The sequence below is a fragment of the Lagopus leucura genome, unplaced genomic scaffold (genome assembly GCF_019238085.1).
Source record: "Lagopus leucura isolate 7727_CA_CO unplaced genomic scaffold, USGS_WTPT01 Super-Scaffold_100076, whole genome shotgun sequence".
In the NCBI taxonomy this organism is placed as follows: Eukaryota; Metazoa; Chordata; class Aves; order Galliformes; family Phasianidae; genus Lagopus; species Lagopus leucura.
This window is the reverse complement of record NW_024962316.1, coordinates 814022-831170: the sequence shown is the minus strand read 5'-3', so window position 1 is coordinate 831170 and position 17149 is coordinate 814022. Positions and strand designations below refer to the sequence as shown.

Below are 17149 nucleotides of genomic sequence, written 5' to 3'. Positions count from 1 at the left end.
CGACGCTTACCACGTGATGGCAGCTGAAGCCTTTCATCACAGAGGCTTCGTTGAGGAACTCGATGCGCTCCCGCAGGCTGGCCGACTCGTTCACCGTTTTCACAGCCACGCGGGTCTCCAGCTCTCCCTTCACGATGTCCTTGGCAATGCCCTCGTACACCATTCCAAACGAGCCCTGGCCCAGCTCACGGAGCAGAGCGATCTTCTCCCGTGGGACCTCCCACTCATCAGGAACATACACTGCCGAGAGACACGGACGGGTTGAGCAAGAGCCCTTCAAAAGACTTTGCTGCAGCAGCACCGCTGCAGGGCATGGAGGTCTGGGCTTCAAAAGGCAGCCATAAGAACCCCACCTTGAATAAGGCCCAGAAGCCCTCCTTGCTCTTACCATCACTGGCACTGAGGTATTCGGGGTTAGAGGACGCGTAGAGTGGCCCCGTTGGTCCTTCAGTTTGTCTGGAAGAGGGACGAGGGTTGTTTACTGCACACTGCTCAGATTTGAGCTGAATTTGACTAATTCCCACAGTGTGCAACAAACAGCAACTATCTCAATTTGCAAACATGCAAAAACATTTCCAGAACTTCATGTTACAATCATTATCTGAGTTAGAAAATAAACACAGTTACTTCCAACAAATAAAAAGAATCTTTAGATGGAAGTTCTGCTTGTTCTGACCGAAACGATGCACTCACCTCTTTTTCACAAGCACGTAAGCAGCTCCAATAATTCCAGCAATGATTATGGCAAAAATAATCGGAACAATTATAACAGCAATATTAGGCTGAGCGTTCACTAAGAGAGAAAGAGAGAGTTGGAGGTATTAACACAGGTCTCAGAATTCAGTAAGATCTCTGCCTTGCATAAACAGGAGTGAACGTGGAGCTGACAGAGGTTAACGTGGATCAGAACAAGAGCTCAGAGTGCTGCTCAAGGAAGGAAACAGACACACTGCTCACTAACCCTGATTTACTGCAAGTGGACGCACTGGTAAACATTCCACGAGCCTCTGCAGCTCCCCGTGCACCGCCTGCATCCAGCAGCGATGCGGGTTCCTACCAAGGTTGAAATGCTGAGAAAGACAAAAGAACTCACGGTAATCAGCCACGTAGAAGTAGGTGGGCTCTGTCCAGGAGCCGTTCCCAGCCAGCGACGTCGCTCGGATCCGCACGCTGTAGTTTCCAGGCTGCAGCCCGCGCAGTTTGCAGCCCTGCTCGCTGGCAAAGTGCTTTCGGGACACGCAGAAGTGCGCTTCCTGCGGGAGGAGGGAAGGGCGCCTCGTGTTACTGCCCTGCAGCTCTGTAACAGGACGCTGGATTTCTCTCTCGCCTCCTCGATGAGCAAACGGACACAAATAGGGTTTTCACATGCTCAGGGCTTTTCTGAGGCAGCGGTTTGTCCTGGGTTTGTGTTTTACAGTGCAGTAGTTCAGATTACGCAGCGTGTGCCGCCTGCTGCTCCGCACCTCAGCCCTGAAACGCAAGCTGAGCTGGCAGTGCGCCGCCCGCATGGCTGCCTGCACCCAGCAGCTTTCTGCCTGTTGAACGCTTCCCTAATTTCTCTAAGCAATTCAGATGCACACAGCCAGCTCCTGTCCTTCTGCACAATGAAATTGTGAAAAACAGTCCATGCAGAATGTCGGCAAATCGGGTACCAGAGAAAATACATCACCACACCTTGTGCCAATAGGAGGTGTGTGCCAAAGGAAAAGGAGAGCTGGAGACAAGCACAGCTCCCTCCACGTGCAGCTTCCTGCTGTTAGCCACCACCTCTGCCAACACAGCCACCGCAGCAACACAAAGCTGCTTCCCATGTGTGCTGTGCGAAGGAACAAGCAGAAATTCTCACCTCTGCTTCCCCCAGACGGCCGTAATTCACTTCATACAGCACAATAAGGCCATTCGGCTCCTTGGGCTCCTGCCACTTCAAGTGCACGGTGTTTTTTTCAACCAGTTCATGGGTGACTGGACCAACGATGTCATCTGCCTTAGCTAAAAGTAAGGTCAGGATTAATGACGCTTATTTCATCTCTTTTGCAAAACAGACAGAACCTCATCCAACATCCCTTCCCATTAGGAAATAGAGAGCACCAGTCCTACACGATGCGATGGGTCAGTGGTCAGAACAGATGATCTTTTCCACCCTTAATGATTCTACTGTTCTGTATTTCTGCAGCTCTCATAGGAAAAGCAGCATTTTGGAACAGCTACCCAACGCAGAGCTCATCAAGCTCATTACCTTCTGGCATGGTCCTGGCACTGACATAAGCTGCAACGCTGCACCGGGACTCCTGAGCATCGTGGTTACAGGCATGGAGCTCAATGCGATACCCCGTGAAGTGCCGCAGCCCGGAGATCACCAGGGACTCCTTGAACTTCACCTTTTCAAAAGGTTTCTGTTCCTCTGCGCTCTCAGATGCTGCTGCAGAAGAGTTTGGAGAGGACGGGATGGTGGGGATCACCACGGTGGCATTTGCAATGGAGCCCAGGTCTCTTCTCTTCCTCGATGGCCTATTAAATAATATGACAACGTTATTTGCTACACCCAATACAAGCACATCCATCTGAGAACAAAGAGTTAAAACAGGAGAGCACAGGGAGCAACTGGAAACTCAAATAAGACCCATATTTGCCATGAAACACATTTTGGTTTTGTTTTCTAAGCAAGCAGTCCACCTCAGCCCCTGCAATGCACAGAAGGACGTAACCCTGGGACACCTTCCCTGCACAACTCTGCACACAGGGAAAGCTCATGTCAAAGGGATTTGCTGGAGGACCCACGCTCTGCCGGAGCTCCTCATGGCACACAGCACTGCTGCAATGCCCGGGGAGTTCATCTCCTCCACATTCAGCTGGGAGCAAACGTGGTCATCCCACAGACCCCGCTGCAGTGACCCGGGATGTTCCACACCTCCCAGGTGTCATAAAACCACATTGGAACTTGTCCATTTAGACTATGTTAACCTCTTCCTAAACCAAAACACATCCAGATCTTCTCAACAGCGCAAAGCAAAAGGCACAGATTCAGACCTCGCGCTGGTTGTGCTGTTTGCCAACCAAATGTCGCTTCTCAAATGATGCACTTCAGTCTGAAAATCAATTTTTTGCTGTTGTAAAAATAGAAGTGGTGTGCGATCACATCAATGCGCTGCACCCAGCACACAGAATCAATTTGGCAGAATTAAGAACTGCTCTGAAATGTCATTTTCTTGGAAACGAAAGGAACGAGGATCAGAACAGAACCGCCACCAGGAATGCCAGGTCCCAACCAACGTGGTGGATCAGCAATAGCTGCACAGAAGGAATTACTGCTGTGACACAGGGCTGTGTTTTGAGGGGACGATGATCTCTGTCTGTGTGTGCAGCTGTTAAAGGGCACAAAGAGCGACCCGAGCTGAACCCACACTTGAGGCATCTCCAGCCTCTAAAATTGCACCAAGTGATGGAAGCTCTGCTGCCGGACTGAGCACCGCCCCACTTCTGCCTCCTGGTGTGATGGATCCCACACAGCACTCACAGCAGCTCCTCCAAACAACGCACGGCGCTCAGCTGCTGCGGGATGACGCTGCTGCCAAGCAGCAGGGCCAGCAGGGTGCATTCCAGCTTTTCATTTGCTCTCCCTCTCATTACTAATTAACTCCAGAGGCACCGTTCTGGAGCTGCTGTTACCTCAGCACAGGTTATTCTGAGCACCCCCCCCCCCCCCCGATGAAGGGGCAGAGGGCAGAACTCTGGGCCCCCACTTCCCCACAGCAGAGCTGCACACGGCTGCTTACAAAGCGTGGATTCAGCTGCTCCTCCAGCTCAGGGGAATTTTGTTTTTCACAAGTAGATCAGTTATCTGATCACTGATGCAACACGCTGTAAAATACAAGAAGCTGTAGACGCAGCTCTTCCCTTACTTATTACCCAAGGCCTGCAGCTGTTTTCTTGCCAAATTCTCTTTTCCACACACCCACACCAACCACAGGCTGCCACTGCTGCCAGTCTGCCTTCCCCCATGCCGGCACACAAGGTCGTGTGTCTGTCCATACAATGAATGGATGAGGAAGCCCAGAAGAAAGCTGCTTTCAGTGCAAGTCATTTCCCAGACCTCATTCACTCTGCAGCCCTCTAATATCTGTAATGGCAGAAATGAGTGACAGAGACTGACAAAGAAGGACAGCGACAGAGAAGAGTGACGCTACTTATTCAGTAGCAGCGCTTGAGAGCAGACACAAAAATACATCCTGAGCAGCAGCCAGTTACTCCCCCTCTGCCTCTCAGGACTTTTATTACTTTTGAAACCTTTCCATGCTTTCCACAGAGTCACAGAGCTGCTGAGGCTGCAAAGCACCTCCAATGTGCCCCTGCACACAGCAGGGCAGCTGCTCAGGGCATCCGGCTGTGATGCCTCCACGGATGGTTGGAGGTTCCCCTCCTGGGCAACCTGCACTGCTTTCCATCGCCCTTCCACTCCAATCTCTGCAAAACTTGTCCCAATGTAAGAGCAATAACACAGGAAAGAAGAAACAAAGCATCAGGTGCTGACGGCCACTTTGTTCAGCTGCTAAGGGAGATTACAAAGCACACGGTGAAAAGGTATCCAGTAGCTCTGACTGGGAAAGTGGGAATGGCATGAAGCATTTGGACACTTGTAGTTTGCTTTGCCAGAGCAAACGGACCCACAAGACTTGTGATGGACTCCTGGAGCAGCCAGTTAGCTGTGCAGACAGTGAAGGAGCAATGGGGCAAGGAGAAATGGTTTCACACTGAAAGAGGGGAGATTTAGACTGGATATAAGGAAAAGTTCCTTATGGTAAGGGTGGTGAAGCACTGGCAAGGTTGCCCAGAGAGGTGGTGGATGCCCCTTTCTTGGGGACATTTCCAACCCAAACCATTCTGTGATTCCATGAGACGTAGGGGAGCAATTTCTCAGCTGTAATCTGCAGCCCTGCAGCATTCTGTTCTCTGCTGGCCTCATCTCCATGCTTCCTCCCCATGGCCAGCTGAAGGCTTTCATCTCAAGGGGAGGCCACACAGTGCTTGAGAGAGGATGAAACTGTTGGGAGCATGATTAAAAAGAACACGCCGTGTTCAGCTGTCAGGCTCAGGACAGGCTGCCCTATGGCAGGCAATAGGTGCACTGTGCACAGAAAAAACAAGACTCATCCACACTGCCACAGCCTGAAACCTGTCAGAAAAGACATGCAGGATGCACGTCAGAAGAACTGTATCTTCACTGCTTGCTCACAGCTTAAGGGTTTGTTTTTAAGATATCATTCAGTCTAGGGGCAGTAGAGGTTTCTTCCTTAGCAGGCTGACAAGGTGGCACATCCTGGTGATTGGTTTCTTCCCAAAATACATACCCCAGAAACTGGCCTGAGAAGCATCCTGGGCTGGCTGTGCAGTAAGGTTAAAATAAAACAAAAAGAAAAGAAAAAAAAGAAATCAGATTGTCAGAATCGTCTGCCTACATCAAGAGGAGTTTGGCTTTGTACACAGCTTGCTTCCCCTGTGCTTTTAAACACGATGTGTCCTGACACTGAAACCTGTCCTTCTGATCAGCACTAAAAGCTGCAAGAGGAGTGATGGGACAACTGCAGGCACCAAGTCGGACTCTCAGAGAAGAGGAAAGCACTCAAATAATAAACAACACTCAGTGCAGTAGGGTAGCTTTTGTCAGGCAGCTGCAAAGAAACATTTAATAGCTAAGGGCAGGAAGCAGAGAACAGATTGAGAGCACAGAATACATGACAGTGAAGAGGGTAAACCATTACAGACTAACCTGATTCCCAGCGCTCCCTTTGTCAGTTGCATACGAGGTGTGAAGACATTCAACACCCCTTAATGTGACACCGTGTGTGCCATCCAGAACAGTACATTCACCACCCACAGCAGTTGCACTCCTCGTGGTACTGGAGGTATTTCCCCCACTAAGCGTGAGGAAGACCGCAATACCGTGCTGAAGGACAAGGCTGTGGCGTGGAAAACTTCCATTTTTCTTTTCCTTTCTTTTCAACAGGATGAAAAGTGACCACAACATTTTAAGACAGCAAAAAAAAAGGCTGTTCCTGGCATCACACAAGTTACAGCGAGCTACGGGGCTTTAGATATTCGCGGAGCATTCTGCCCTTGATCTCAAGCTGAGGAGAATTCAGAGACAGAAGACAGAGCGTGACCTTCCAAATCCCAAGAGCAGCAGGAGCAGAGCTCAGCTCCCACCCCACAGCATGCAGCCACGGCTGCTGCTCGTACCTGGGGACGAACACCTCGTTGTGAAGGTAGTTCTCAAAGGTCTTGCGGAACGCAGACTCCTCCAGCTCCTTCTGGATCTGAGAGTCGGTTTTCGGACAGGAACAACATTCTCCACTGACATCCTCACTTTCGCTTTGGTTGTACTTCTGAGGGTCTTCAGATTCAAAAGGAGGAGACCACGTCCTTGAGGGCAGTTTTAATCCTATGGACAAAACAGTTTTACTGTCATTCATGCCAGAAGTACAAGTTCAATCCTACCAAGGTTCAAAACGAGTGTACACGAGATTCACGGCACATTCTGCCTCCCACACTTTCATATCCATGCTCACATTCCCTCTCTTATGACAGGGCTTTGATTCAGATCTGTGCTAACTCTGAAATGAAGCTTGGATGTCAGAGTTCTACCTCTGCTCCCCTCAGTTTGGGAACACGGGGCACCAGATTCTGGGATTTCTCAGTGGATCCTGAAAGCATTCCAAACCCCACGGCACAAAACGCCTTCAAAAATTAACTTGGCCACTGATCCCCAGAAGTATTGCAATGCTTTACTTTGCTTCTCCGCAGCTGTTATTAAACTTGTAGCTCAGTTTAAAAAAACAAGTGCAGAAGGGAGATCCAAAAAATATATATTTGATTACTTTGTGAAAAGAGGGCTTTGAAGATCTTTTGCACATGACTCAGCCATAGAGAATAATGTAAATGCAACTGAACGGGGGATAACACAACTGTGCCTCAAACTGCTTCTTGAACAACAGCTCCAGAGCATCTCCAAAGCGTGTGAAAAATCCTCATAAATGCTGAGAGAGCTCCACCATCTGGAAGGCCTGAAAGAAGGGCACAGAGAGAGAACTGGAACTCACCCTTCAAGCAGTAATCGAGTTCATAAAGCTCACTGTCTTCTGCCTGCTGCTGCCAGAACACCAGGTAGTGCGTGATGTTGCCATTGGGCTCTGAGGGCGGCTTCCACTTCAGGATGATTTGGGATGAAGAGTTGGAAACAGAAATTGGATCTAATGGGACTGACGGAACTGTGTGGGAGGAAAAGAGACAGAGGTCACTTCCACAGCTCTGTGACAACTCCACAAGTGAGCTCCCTTTCCCACGGAACAAAAGCAGGACGTGGAGTGAACACGGGCTCTCACCCACGGCCACGTGGACCTGATGGAACAAGAGCACAACGGCACTCTCTCCTCACTCAGGGAAACACACATCGTTCCATTCCTTTAGGAACAGCCTCCCACAGAGGGGAGCAAAGTGCCACAGACACAGCACTGCTGTGACAACCTGCCAGAAGTCAGCTTTCCATCTGCAGTGCAACGTTAACGTAACGGCACTGACCTGTAGCGTTGGTCTGGACGTAGATGATCTCACTCTTCGCACCATACGTCCTTCGTTCATCTGAGAAGGTGACCAGAGTTTTAACAAACACAGCATACTGTGTCCATGGCTTCAGGCCCCGCAGCAGCCAGCCTGGCTGGGCCTGGGCTTTGGGCTCGTTGGAGCGCGGCGGTGGGTCCACATCCACCACCGTCCAGCTGTTGGAGCCGCAGGCATCCTGCCCATCAAACTCCGTCACGTTTTGGTACGGACTTAAAAACAAACAAAAATAAGCCTCAAATTAACAGAATCCTGACACCAAGGCGTTGGAGACATGATTTCTGAAGGCATCCCTTATCCCTTGGATAAATTCTAATTATCCCACCCTATGCGTGCCGTGTATTCTGGAAATAAAGCACAGGGAGCTGCTTTGCAGCCCAGCCTCCTACCAGCACCGCACATCAGGTACTGCTCCACAACCCAGACAAACTCAATCTCAGCTGATTATTTTCAGCTGTATGAAAACCAGTTTGGCAAAACCAGTTTTTAAAAGTGCTTCCCACCTAAAGGAGAATAAGCAACTCTGGAGGCAGTGGGGAAATGGCTGGAATACGTACACCTGGAACAGCTGGAACAACTGATGTTGGGGTTGCTCTTAAATGGGGGATTTGACTTCATACGACTCACTTAAGTCAGAGAACTTAATTAATACTTATATAAAAGGGCAACGCTGGAAGGTTTAGCGTGGTCTCTGTGATTGTCTGACTTCTAATTAGCTACGAGCACAGCAGCATTAATGTCTGCTCTTCAATGCCAGATGTCATTTATGGAAGCCCAGCACTGCTGCTGCTTTGCAGCCCAACCATCAGTTGCTGAAGCTCCCCTCTCCCTGAGCTGCCACTTACGCCTCTTTGTAAAAGAGCATAAATCCCAGGAGGTCACGGAAATCAGGAGGCCAATATGGCTCCCACTTCAACAGGATCTTGTCGTGAGATGTTCTGATGGAAGAGAACTTCAGCAATTCGTTTTCACCTATAACAAAACAGATGACAATCATTTTGCTAACGCTAAGAGAAAAATAAGGCTTTCTGTTTTTGTTTTTCAGTATTGTAGAACTTTCAGTCCTCCAGGGAAAAATATGAGAACCTGCCAGCTTACATTTTTCCATGATTCTATGAAAATAATCCTATAAAAGCTGAACTGAGTTCTACTGAGTGTGAAATCTAAAGGCAACGTGCTTTAAAATCCACGTACACAAGACAAGACACAGCATGGACCCAGTGATGGGGTCTGCACCATTTCTGCAGGCACTGCCTCCCCAGGAGCAGCACGCTGCCTTTGCAAACAGCAGCACAGGACAACAAACAGTCGCAGGAGGGGTGGAGTTTTGATTCCCAAGGGAAGCATTACCATACAGAACGTCAACGCAGCCCAAGGACAAACTGCACAGCCCTGATGGGATTTGCCACTCCTGCAGTAGCTGCACACGGGATGAAGAACATTCACTTTGCTGTCCACACATCCAGCACAAACAAGGTGTTGTGTTTGGGAGTTGGTTGTTTCTTGTTTGTTTGTTTTTTTTTGTAAACAGGATGCTGCCAATGTGAAAACTCGACTTGAACCATAAAATCAAAAAGCCAAACACACCAGCAATGTGTGGTCTGAGGTGGGGGGTGGCACAGAGAGCAGCACAGCAAGGCAGGGTTAAAGCTGGCACAGAGAAATGTGACCGTGTGGTCCAGCATAAAGCAACCAGCCAGCCTGGGAGCTGCAATGCCACAGGAGAGCTGGACCTGAACCCCAAATCCAGCCTCATCCCGAGTGTGGGAAGGCCTCGCTGCTGTCTCAAGGGAGGAGACGACCTTTTCAGACAGCTCACTCCTTGTGCTGCCTTCACTCTGCCCAAGCAGGGCTGTGATAGCCCTGAGGCTGTGGCTCAATGCGTGTTTTTGCAGCTTTTAGGTAGGCAGTCATTATGCTCCTCACTCCCCACCATGCTGGCAAGCCTGTATGTGTTGATATGTGGCAAACCAGATCAGGGAAATGATTCAGCTGAAAGATCTCCAGTTGCTGTATTTGTTCACTACCAGCTACTCAGCATAACAAAAGGGTAGAACTGAAGCAGTGCTGTCACCAAATGCAGACAAACATGCAGCCACAGGATGATGGAAGCATGCAAGCTGTAAAAAGAGTGTAAGGAACTGAAACCACAGCTTAACAGATGTTGGGAGCTTTAGTGGCAATACGTTCATCAGCACCTCATGGTTGGAACAGATGACCTCAGTGGTCACTTGCAACCTCACTGATCCTGTAACACCCTGTCCTTGATCCTGTTCGTGCATGCATTAAAACTGTGTGAGGCTACACAACAAATCAGAGCAGAGATGCAAAAAAGACAAGAACAACAAAGCAGAAATGGCCATTTGTTACCCCAGATTAGCTGTATGATCTGCTTCACAGGGAGCGGGGATTGCACGTGGCACAGAATGGCAACGAACAGCAGAGCTGGCAGTGCAGGAGCGATGTACTTCTGGCATCCCTCCTGCACCTCTGCTCTTTAGCTGCGCCAGTACAGGCACTGGGTTATTATTATCATCAAAGGAAACTGTTAGCTTAAAAACCTCTGAAAAGCACAGTCCAAATTGTGGAAAAAAATTCTGAGAGTTGTCATAGCAACTTATTCTGTGTTCCTCTTGCCTCCTCATGACATGGGAATAGAAGATGATGACTATAAACTGGGTGCTCGGCAGTAACACGAGGTCCTGGTTTGGACTGAGGTTATGTTGTGCTCAGCTCTTCAAAGCGACACAATAATACACTCAGCCCTGAAAATCTCACAGCTGAGCACACAAAGAGAAAACTTCTGAGGACCGAAGCTGGCAAGGCGGGCTCCTGGCCAGAGGCAGCACCCAGGAGTGCTTTACTTGTGGCACGCTGACAGCGTCCCTGCGGTGCACAAGCAAGTGGGCAGTCACATGCCTGGTGCTTTACCAAAAGGACAAGGACAGTCCCTGGACAAAAATCACACGCTAGGCTGAAGGCGTTAAGAGCATGAAGTTAGCAAAGACAGAGGGAAAGAAAAATGACCCAAGTGCCAATGCATTCCGAAAGTTCCTTACATGAAGCTTGGTCACCGTTTGTCTTCAGGGCTATGTCGTTCCTCTCCTGACGCCCCTTAGTTCCAGAGATCTCCTCCATCTTGTGGATTTCTGACAAACACAGTTTGGGATTATAATGGAAGAAGAGTTTGCCTCGTGCTATCGTGAGGTTGTGTTTACTCCAGTCCCAGAGCTGGCGAAGATTCTGGTTGTCCAAGGCGTAGAATGAATAATTTCTGAAGGCAGAGAAGGAAAATGTGCGTTGGTAGGGGATCTACTAACAGCCCTTCCCCACATGCCACCCCCTGCCCCAAACACCACATAAAAGAAATGCAAACTGTCTTCCCTGGGCGGCCACAATCCGCAGGCAGGGATTGTTTGTCAATACAAATCACCCTGGTAAGCACTGGCACTCCTGACACTTCAAAGTAGTAAAGTCAGATATCTTTTGAAAGAACTCACCCAGCTTCCAGTGTTTCTCCTCTAATCAGATGTAGTTTACGAAAAAAAGAAAGAGAAACCAAGGCATAAGACCGGCGGATTTTTAGGTAACCTGAGATTTCTTCTATCAAGCCAAGATTCGCTTCTAGCTCAGCTGCTATGTTATCTAGGGAGAGGAAAACATTGCTTTTAGTTTTCTGATAATGCGGGGGGGAACACTGATATCAGAGCTCAGGGAGATGAAATGGAACCACTCTATGTAAATCCAAAAGACCTTACAAAAATCACTCAGCAAAAAAAACCCTCGCGAATGTGAGAGGAACATTTGCTCTGCTGTCATTTCTCTCTCGATTCAAAATGGTCAAAGCAAAAAAGCAACGCCCCAGGTCATGGATGGTGTCATATTCAGCAATCTCACATCCAGTGCTCCCCACACCCTCACTCATGCACAACTTACTTCCTCCACGGATATTTATAACCAAGCTTCCATTAACAACTGTGCAGCCACGGAGCTCCTGTGCCGACGTCACCGAATCAATAGTCTTCTCTTTCCCATAGTCACAAACCTTTGGACAGGGCCCTGCACAAGGAGTGCAGTGCAAGCTGAAAAACAGAGAGGCAAGAATGCAGGTGAGACACTCTTTGAAGAATGCACTCTGGGACACCTCCAGCAGTTCTCCAAAGCAGAGTAATAAACTCAAAGCAGAACCGTCCTGACAACACGCCGTGGCATTCACTCAAGGTGTGCAACACGTGGCCTCGAGGAACTCCAAATAACTGCTGCTAATTCTTAAAGTTGTCGTTTCCGTATTTTGAAGTCTATTCTGAGTGGCCTGGCCACCACGATGCTGCACAGTGCCACCCCTACCCGGGGCCTCCAGACCAAGAAACCCAATGCCCGCTTTCCAATCTCAGAGCACGAACCAACGAGCAGAGTTGGCTGCTCATCTGGGAATCCTCTGATTAAGGACTGCACATGAGGTTGCGTTGAAAAAGGCAAGCAACACGTGCTTTGTGCTCTGGGGAAACGCTTCTTAAATGGCAGCAAGAACGATGAGTGCTTGCCCTGGTCATAACACCACAAGAATGTGTTTGCAACTTGTTTGGAGAAATGCACGCTCCAGGAAAAGCCCAGCACTGTGAGGTCCCACTGACAGCAGCCTGGAACAGGCACAGGAGAGAGGAGATGGCTGCTGCTACACAACAGCATATCTGCTCTGGGGGCTGCTGGATCATTCTTTTGAAAAGCAAACGAGGAAACGGAACATGAAGTCCTGTTAGAGTGAATTCCCTGAAACCGTTATTGCAGGAGCACAAAGCTAGCAATATTCATAGGAAATCTGACTCATCTCAATACAAAACGCTACTGTGGGACAAACAGCAAAGTTTTCAGTGATACACAGCTCAGCAACATCAATTATATCATTTCTTTGCTGAAAAAACCTGGGAACAAGTGGAACGGCTGCTCCCTGCTTTGACTCGCGCTGCGGTTGTTTGTCCACTTCTGTCTGGCACAACCTGAACCTGCCCAATCAACGTAATTACGGGGATGAAGGACAGACATTCTAAGAATGGCCCAATCCAAACGCGCTGTGCTCCCATGATTAGACACAACTTCTCCCCATTCTGCTCAATAACAAGGCTTCCTGCTCCGAGGGCTGACTGCAGGGGAAGGCATGCAGGGCTGCTGAGGCCGCTCTGTTCTCCACTTCCCTTGGTTACAGGAGGACCCCTCTGACCTAAGGACGCTCCTCCCTCTCTTCCAGCCTTCCTCTCCCACTTTTTTTTCCAGGCAGGACAGTGAGCAAGTGAGGCCAAGTGAAGCAGAGCAAGAAGAAACTCTTGGCGTAGTAGGTAAGCCTGTCTGCTTCTAATGGCTTCAATTAGCAAGGTATTAGTTTGCAAATCACCTTAAAGTAGACCAGGTAACTCACACTCAAACGCGGAAATCTTGGTCTCACAGACTGCAAATCCTCCAAACCCAAAAGAAAGCAAAGCACAGGACGCAGCACCAGGCCAACACCCAGCCCACAGCCCCGCACTTACTTGCTGGAGTTCATGATGTACCCCGACGGGCACTCGTGGACGCACTCGTTGTTGTGGATGACGTGGCAGCCCGACTCGCGGGCGCTCTTGCACTTGTTGTGCAGCTCCTGGCAGAAGCTGAAGGTGACGCAGCGCCAGCCCTCGAAGCGGTAGTGCCCGGGTGGGCACGTCTCCACGCACGTCCCGTCCAGGTAGAAGTTGCGGCACGCCACGCACCGCTCCGCGTTGTTGGGCTCCGTGCAGTCCCCGAGGCACTCGCTGTGACAGCACTGCCCATCCGATGTGCAGCCCTGGGACTTGCAGGCAGGCGGGCAAACTGCAGAGTGAGAAGGGACAAAGCTGAGTGCTGCGGGCAGCGCGGCGATGGGATCGGCACAGCCATGGGATCAGCACAGCCGTGGGATCAGCACAGCCGTGGGATCGGCACAGCCGTGGGATCAGCACAGCCATGGGATCGGCACAGCCTGAGCTGCGACCCTGCACCGTCCCACGGCCCGCAGCTCGCCCCGAAGGCACAGCCCTCAGGGCACAACTGCTGCTCCTCCACTTCTCAATCGCCAATTCCACATATGAAGAACATTCCGGAGGTGTGCTGGCATTTAAACTTCATTCACGCTCATCTTCCAAAAAAGCAAACTGAGTTTTTTCCCGGCCTCAGACCACAATAAATGAAACGTACAGTAAGAAAAAAACATGAAGTATCCCCAAACCTTCCTCAAAAGAACGCAGATTGAGTAAAGGAGCCACTGCTGTCCTCATGTAACACTTCTCCCCCCCTTGCAGCTCCTCTCCCCCACAGCCCCACACAAACCCTGGCCATTGGGTGCACGGGCCGTTTCCTCTCCACGCAGTGCTGGAGGGGCTCACTCTGGGGAGGCTCCAGCCGTGTTGATGCACCACGGTGTTATTTTTAACTCCTGGCAGACGTGTGCCAGCACTCAGCTGGAGCGCAGCGTGCCGGTCCCGTGGCACTGCGTGCTGCTGAGGTCCCACCAGAGCAGCGGGGAAGCGAAGCCCGTGCTGCAGGGCTGCAGAACTGAGCGCGTCGAGCAGCCGGTGCAACCCTGAGCAAACAGCAGAGGTGGGCGAGAGCAACTTCTGCTTCATTGCAGCCAACGAAGCCTTTGAAAAATAGGAGCTGGCTGCAGCTGAAGCTCCATGCTAAGGTCGGTCTGACCCCGAACATCTGCTGCTCCTCCACCAGCCACCGCAGGTACTGTGCCATGCATCCCCCAGGCCCGCCTCTTAAGACGGAGCACAGAGGGCATTCCAAATTCACTGTGTATGCAAAGCTCTCACCCTTCTCTGGCCCTTGGTTTCATTTTGTGAACTCATCACTTAGAAATGGCAAAGGATCGAAATGTAGTGGGCAAGGAAAGCAGCCTGCAGACGGTACCTCACAGCAGACCATACAAAATGAGAGGCTTCTTCCCAAACAATGGTCCTAACTTTTGATGAGGCTGTGGACGGAGCTCTGTCTGGCAACAGATGTCACGGCTGCAGTTTATTAGAGATATTGGCAAGAGGAGGCCGCAGACAGAAAATTCCAGAATTTCATCCAAAACATCTATCAAACACTCTGATCATAGGATGAAATCTCATGGCTGATAGGGGGGCAGGGAGCAGACTGAGCAATTCCTCTGCAAAACCCGGAGTGGCACTGAGCGCCTCCTCTGCCCCGTGCCACAGCAGTTCTGTTTGCAATGGAAACCGATCTGCGAAGCGCTGTGCTTACTTACAGATCTTCAAACTCAGCTGCACATATTCACAGGGCAGAAACCAGCCCAACTCTTGACTCTGAAGGCTTTTAGAAGGTACAGCTAAACTACTTTTCAGTTGATCTGGATGTTTTTTTCTCTTTCCTGCTCTAAGAGCTCTGATGTGTAAAATCCAGCCCGAAGACAGCCAGGCAGCCAAAGCTCCTATTCCCTCCATTAGGTGCTCCATACACGTTCTGTGCAAAAGCTCGGCACTGCAGACCCGACCAGACGACAAACTCTCAAACCCAAGCACACACAGTGGGATGCACCGCAATTTTTGAGCTCCTGAGAACCTCACAGAAACCCCTCCAGCATCCCTTCGCTCCCACACACCCTTACAGCCCCCAGCCCAGGAGGAGGGCAGCAGATCCGTGCTGGGCCGGGGGAGCGCAGGCCCCCAGCTGTTGGTCGGGGCGGATCAATGTTTAACCAGCAGTGAGGGCACTCTGCAGACCTGGGACGCAATGCATCCTGCAGAGCCTTCTGACTGCAGAGCCAGGCGGGCACTTCTGTGCACAGCTGAGGCCCAGCAAAGGGGGGCAGAGGCAGCCAAGTCAATGCAAAGGAATTCCCACCTGCAGGGCTCTCCCTTCTGGGCCTCAGGTGGGAGAGGAACACACGGAACTGTGAGCACAACCAGCACAAGTGGCCAGGGGACCTGTGCTGAGCAGGAGAGTCAATCAGCACGGGGCTGTCTGGCTAATTAACACCATTTGAACATCGAGGTGTGGTTAAAAGCACCTGCATTAGGTCTTGTTTCTACCTCACTGCTAACACAACACCAGCAAGAGAATGCTCAAAGTAAAATAAAGCGAAAGTCACTCAGGGTGAGCTCTGCTTTCCCTGCGGGCTGCTGGGTGGGTTTGCACTGCTGCTCCCTGGACTCACACAGCACAACCCAGGCACAGCGGCTCCTGTCTGCTCCTGAGCTCCCTGCATTCTGTGGGCACCCAGCCCTGACTGCATTGAAACCCTGAACGGATTCTCCTTATAAAGTTATCTATGAAGAACATCAGATAGAACATCAATTTGTTTTTTAACTCGATCGCTTCTCAAAGTCAACCCAACCCAGCTGTCAAGACCTTCCAATTCAGCACATCACCCCGAGGTCTTTGGGACTGCCTTATATTGTAATTTTTCTTCATGAAACAACTTTCTGTTTTAAACTCACCATTACCTATTTGTTTGTGAGCTGTTAACTGGAACCCACCAAGGCTCCATCGCCCCGCACCGACACAGCAGCGACTGCACAAAGCGAACTCAAGGCCTTGCAACCAGACTCCAACTGAAGTGTTATTTATAAAGCAGAGATTGCAGCACATCACGCCCCGAGCCCTCGGAGCTGCGCGCTGGGAGCGCCGGGAGCTCCATCCTCACACAGGAACAGATAAAATTAACTGCAGGTGCCTCCCTTCCCACAGATAGCAGCTTCCAAAAACAACACGCCGTTACCAGAACGTAAAGGAAACGTTTCCCACTGACATTTCTCTGGGACAATATTACAGTTCTTATCTCATGTATCAGTAAGGATAAGGGAAGCCTTATGTTGCCTCCAGCCCCTTTCATAAGTGACACGCTCGGATGAAGCCATGGCGAATGGCCCAGATGTTCCAAGAGGGACCGATGAGTCCTGCGGGGCTGCATCCCAAATGGCAGTGGGACATCCCAGCACCACCACGGGTTGGCAAAGACAAAGGGGTTTGGGGCTGATATCGGAGGATGGGGGCTGTGGGAAGAACTGGGTGCATGGAGACAGGAGCAGGTTGAGCTTTGGTGCTGATACAGGAGCAGGGCAGATGAAGGCAGACCTTCGAGGACCTGTCTCCTCCACGCTGACCTTCTGCTGTTTGCACTGTGCAGGAAACCACTCTTAATCCCCTGGAGTTTTTCCCAAATAGAAAAATTTACTGATAGATAATTTTTGCCAAGGAATACAGAAAACTTACCACGAGAAACTCATGCATGTCTCTAAATGGGCACACGCACACCTTTTGATATATATAACAATAAATACAGGATAAGGTGAGCAGCTCTGCCTGGCTCCACACTGACCACAGCCCCAGTGCCCAGATCCTTCTGTGTCCCTCTCCTGAAGTTCTCATCCCACTCCCCTCCCTTCCCAGCTATTTACAGGGGGAAGCAGAAGCCCCTCTGTGGGTGTGCAGAAAATGGAGTGAAGACACCCCAGCACCCACAGCACGGCAGCGAGCAGCCTGGGCCTCCCCGAGATGCTGGGGTCACTGCCCCAGAACT

General features: G+C 50.4%; 1 protein-coding gene across 1 annotated transcript in view; it reads right to left on the bottom strand.

The window, feature by feature from the left end:
• The window catches only part of INSR (insulin receptor), a 38538-nt gene that overhangs the window by 7374 nt on the left and 14015 nt on the right, over positions 1-17149 (bottom strand). Inside the window, exons 3-16 of the mRNA XM_042887265.1 lie at positions 13137-13452; positions 11548-11693; positions 11112-11256; positions 10671-10885; positions 8457-8583; positions 7573-7823; positions 7095-7262; positions 6235-6436; positions 2237-2508; positions 1847-1989; positions 1094-1253; positions 694-793; positions 389-456; positions 11-240 (exon numbers count right to left, since the gene is read on the bottom strand). Coding sequence (XP_042743199.1) covers positions 11-240; positions 389-456; positions 694-793; positions 1094-1253; positions 1847-1989; positions 2237-2508; positions 6235-6436; positions 7095-7262; positions 7573-7823; positions 8457-8583; positions 10671-10885; positions 11112-11256; positions 11548-11693; positions 13137-13452 — 2543 coding nt within the window. The remainder of the gene's footprint in view (positions 1-10; positions 241-388; positions 457-693; positions 794-1093; positions 1254-1846; positions 1990-2236; positions 2509-6234; positions 6437-7094; positions 7263-7572; positions 7824-8456; positions 8584-10670; positions 10886-11111; positions 11257-11547; positions 11694-13136; positions 13453-17149) is intronic.